Source organism: Castanea sativa, chromosome 12 (genome assembly GCF_040712315.1).
Source record: "Castanea sativa cultivar Marrone di Chiusa Pesio chromosome 12, ASM4071231v1".
NCBI lineage: Eukaryota > Viridiplantae > Streptophyta > Magnoliopsida > Fagales > Fagaceae > Castanea > Castanea sativa.
In genome coordinates this window covers 35,600,973-35,603,668 of record NC_134024.1, presented here as the reverse complement: position 1 = coordinate 35,603,668, position 2,696 = coordinate 35,600,973, and the positions used below count along the sequence as shown (strand labels likewise).

General features: G+C 40.8%; 1 protein-coding gene across 1 annotated transcript; it reads right to left on the bottom strand.

Moving 5' to 3' along the window:
• Nucleotides 1-762: 762 nt before the first annotated feature.
• LOC142618526 (uncharacterized) lies at nt 763-2,153 on the bottom strand. Its single transcript, XM_075791475.1, has 2 exons — nt 1,230-2,153; nt 763-1,039 (listed from the first exon to the last, which is right to left on the bottom strand). The coding sequence occupies exon 1, from the start codon at nt 2,126-2,128 to the stop codon at nt 1,250-1,252; it is 879 nt and encodes a 292-aa protein (XP_075647590.1). The 5' UTR covers nt 2,129-2,153; the 3' UTR covers nt 763-1,039; nt 1,230-1,249.
• Nucleotides 2,154-2,696: the final 543 nt, after the last annotated feature.

Here is a 2,696-nt window from a genome sequence, read left to right as displayed (position 1 = left end):
TTTCACTTCCAGTGAACGTCGGTGCAAAATTTCAGAATTACGCCGTATATATATATATATACACTCTAGAAAGAAGCCCATATTTTTCTCCAAAAAGAAAAAAAAGAAAGAAGCCCATATCTTCTTTTAAAAAAGAAGAAGACCATAAATTTTCCAAACCATACAAATCCATGACAGCCCAAAAATAAGGCCCACAAACTCCTTCCCACGTGACTCTTGGACTCTCCTCTACATTTTTTTTAGTTTTAATTTTACTTTCCCACTTCTCATCTCAATGTTCCTTCTCTCTCTGACCTTACTTTTCATCGTCTTCTTTTATTGTTCACAACACTCTCACATTTCAGGTGTATGAATAAGAATGTGTGTGCAGTATTTTTCCAATAATAAGACGATAGATAGGTTCAATTAAAGTGGAAAAAATCTAAGACTATATAATTTTTTATAATATTTTGCGGAGTAGAGTGTAATTAGTAAAAAAAAAAAAAAGTAGATCCATATGTAAGTAATAGTTAACCATTCAAAATTTGTCAAATTAGAATTATGATAAAAAAATTATGAAATAATTTGTGGTTCTAAAACTACTCATCCAAAATTTGCTGTTGTCCATTAAGTTTTTCTGTGATGCTATTTTCGGTTCTGCTGCATGGAAAATGCCATGTTTCCCAAACAGAAGGGTCTAATTATCAGATGTCACACTCCCACAAGTCACACCCAGCACCGTTAAGCTTAACGAGAGGTAAAAAAAAAAAAACATTACGATAGACCATTCGAGAAACGTGTTTATTTCATTATAGCGATCAACCTGCTTCGCGTTTGCTTAAGGTTGAAATCTACAAGTCAAAATACATAAGACATGATAGGGCATAATAAATACATACTGGAAGCACTACACCCAACAATATTAAAAAGATGGAAGTCCTATAAACATAATGAAATAAACGTCGATATCAAACCCGGAACTCGCGCTGTTCATGTAAAGTAATTAATAAACATCTTCTGCCTGCAGCCGTTCTTTATTTTGACTAATCCTCATGCGTTCCTGCAAGAAAATGTTGTGACTCTTGTCAATATAGTTCATTTGCTTATGATGACTTAGAAAAGCATGAGAGAAAAAAAAAAGTTTTGACGACCTAAAATGCGGAGATTGACTAGAGATGTTTATTATTGCTAAAAATGAAATGTCATAGAAAAAAATAGTAAATGTATTGTTGTTGTAATAAGAAGCTTACCATACTTCTGGAGGCATTCTCTAGTAGTGAGGAGGAGGTGGTGATGAGTAGATGTAGTGTGGTGGTGGTGGAGGTGGGGACTTGTACTTGTAGACTGGAGGAGGTGGAGGAGGAGACTTGTATTTGTAAACTGGTGGTGGTGGTGGAGGAGACTTATACGCGTATGGTGGGAGTGTTGGGTGGGGAACTGGATGTGGGTGTGGGTGTGGGTGTGGTGGGGGTGGTGGAGGAGACTTGTACTTGTAAACTGGTGGTGGTGGAGGAGGAGACTTGTACTTGTAAATTGGGTGTGGTGGGGGTGTTGGGTGGGGAACTGGATGTGGGTGTGGGTGTGGTGGGAGTGGTGGAGGAGACTTGTACTTGTAAACAGGAGGAGGTGGAGGAGGAGACTTGTAGTTATATGGTGGGAGTACTGGGTGTGCTGGTGGTGGAGGAGGAGACTTGTACCTGTAAACTGGAGTAGGTGGGTGATGTGGTGGGATATGTGGGGGGTGGTGTGGTGGGTAATGTGGTGAGTGCACTGGGTGGTGTGGTGGATAATGAGGAGGATGGTGTGGTTTCACAGGTGGTGGAGGAGAGAAGTACTTGTAGGGCTTCTTGGGGGGTGGGTGATGGGGTGGAAGGTGTGGTGGATAGTGTGGGTGGTGTGGTGGGTGCACTGGCTTCACTGGTACTGGTGGAGGAGGAGAGTGCTTTGGGTGGTGGGGTGGAAAGTGTGGTGGGTAGTGTGGTGCTGGGTGGTAAGGAGGTGGTGGTGGTGATGTGTAGTGGTAAGGAGGTGGTGGAGGAGAGGCATATGGGTAGTTTGCGTTGGTTTCTGATGGCAAGCTAAGTGAGACTATTGCTACTATGACAGCGAGCATGAGAGAGGCCATTGAGGTCCTCATTTTCCCCATCATCACTCCTAAGAGGGTTTTGGTAGTGAGTTCTGCTCTTAAAGCAACCCAGTAGCCCTTCTTATATAGCTTTTGTCTTTTTACCCTTGGGCCATTAAAACTGTGTCGGTATTATGACTTTACAATAGTATTTCACCTTTCTTCGAAAACATTTTGGTACAAGTGGGTTATCGTAAAATGATATATCTATGTTAAATTGACTATAAAATAAGAGAATAAATTGGGTCAGGAGCTGGCGTAAAAGGTGTGTTTTACGCCAGCCAATCCTGACCCGCCACGTCAGATTTTTACCCACTAAATAATAAACTTTAACAGTTAACACACAATTTCTCCCGAATCTTCATAAATCAAAACCCAATTTCACCGTGAAAATCATAGAAGTGTCCATTGGAGACACTGACGATTATGCTTATAGTCTGAAAGTGACACCAGACAAAACCACCAGGACCAAGTGGTTGTGCCGATAATGTTGGCCATTTTTAAAATCTCAGTGACTTGGAGTTCTAGACCAAGTTTCTCTTCAATCTTACGGAGAGAGTAGCTAAAAAAAAAGAAAAGCAATAACTCAGAA

Bases quoted from the DNA above. Each gene is read 5' to 3' on its own strand.
- LOC142618526 (XM_075791475.1), bottom strand. From the start codon at position 2,128: ATGATGGGGAAAATGAGGACCTCAATGGCCTCTCTCATGCTCGCTGTC.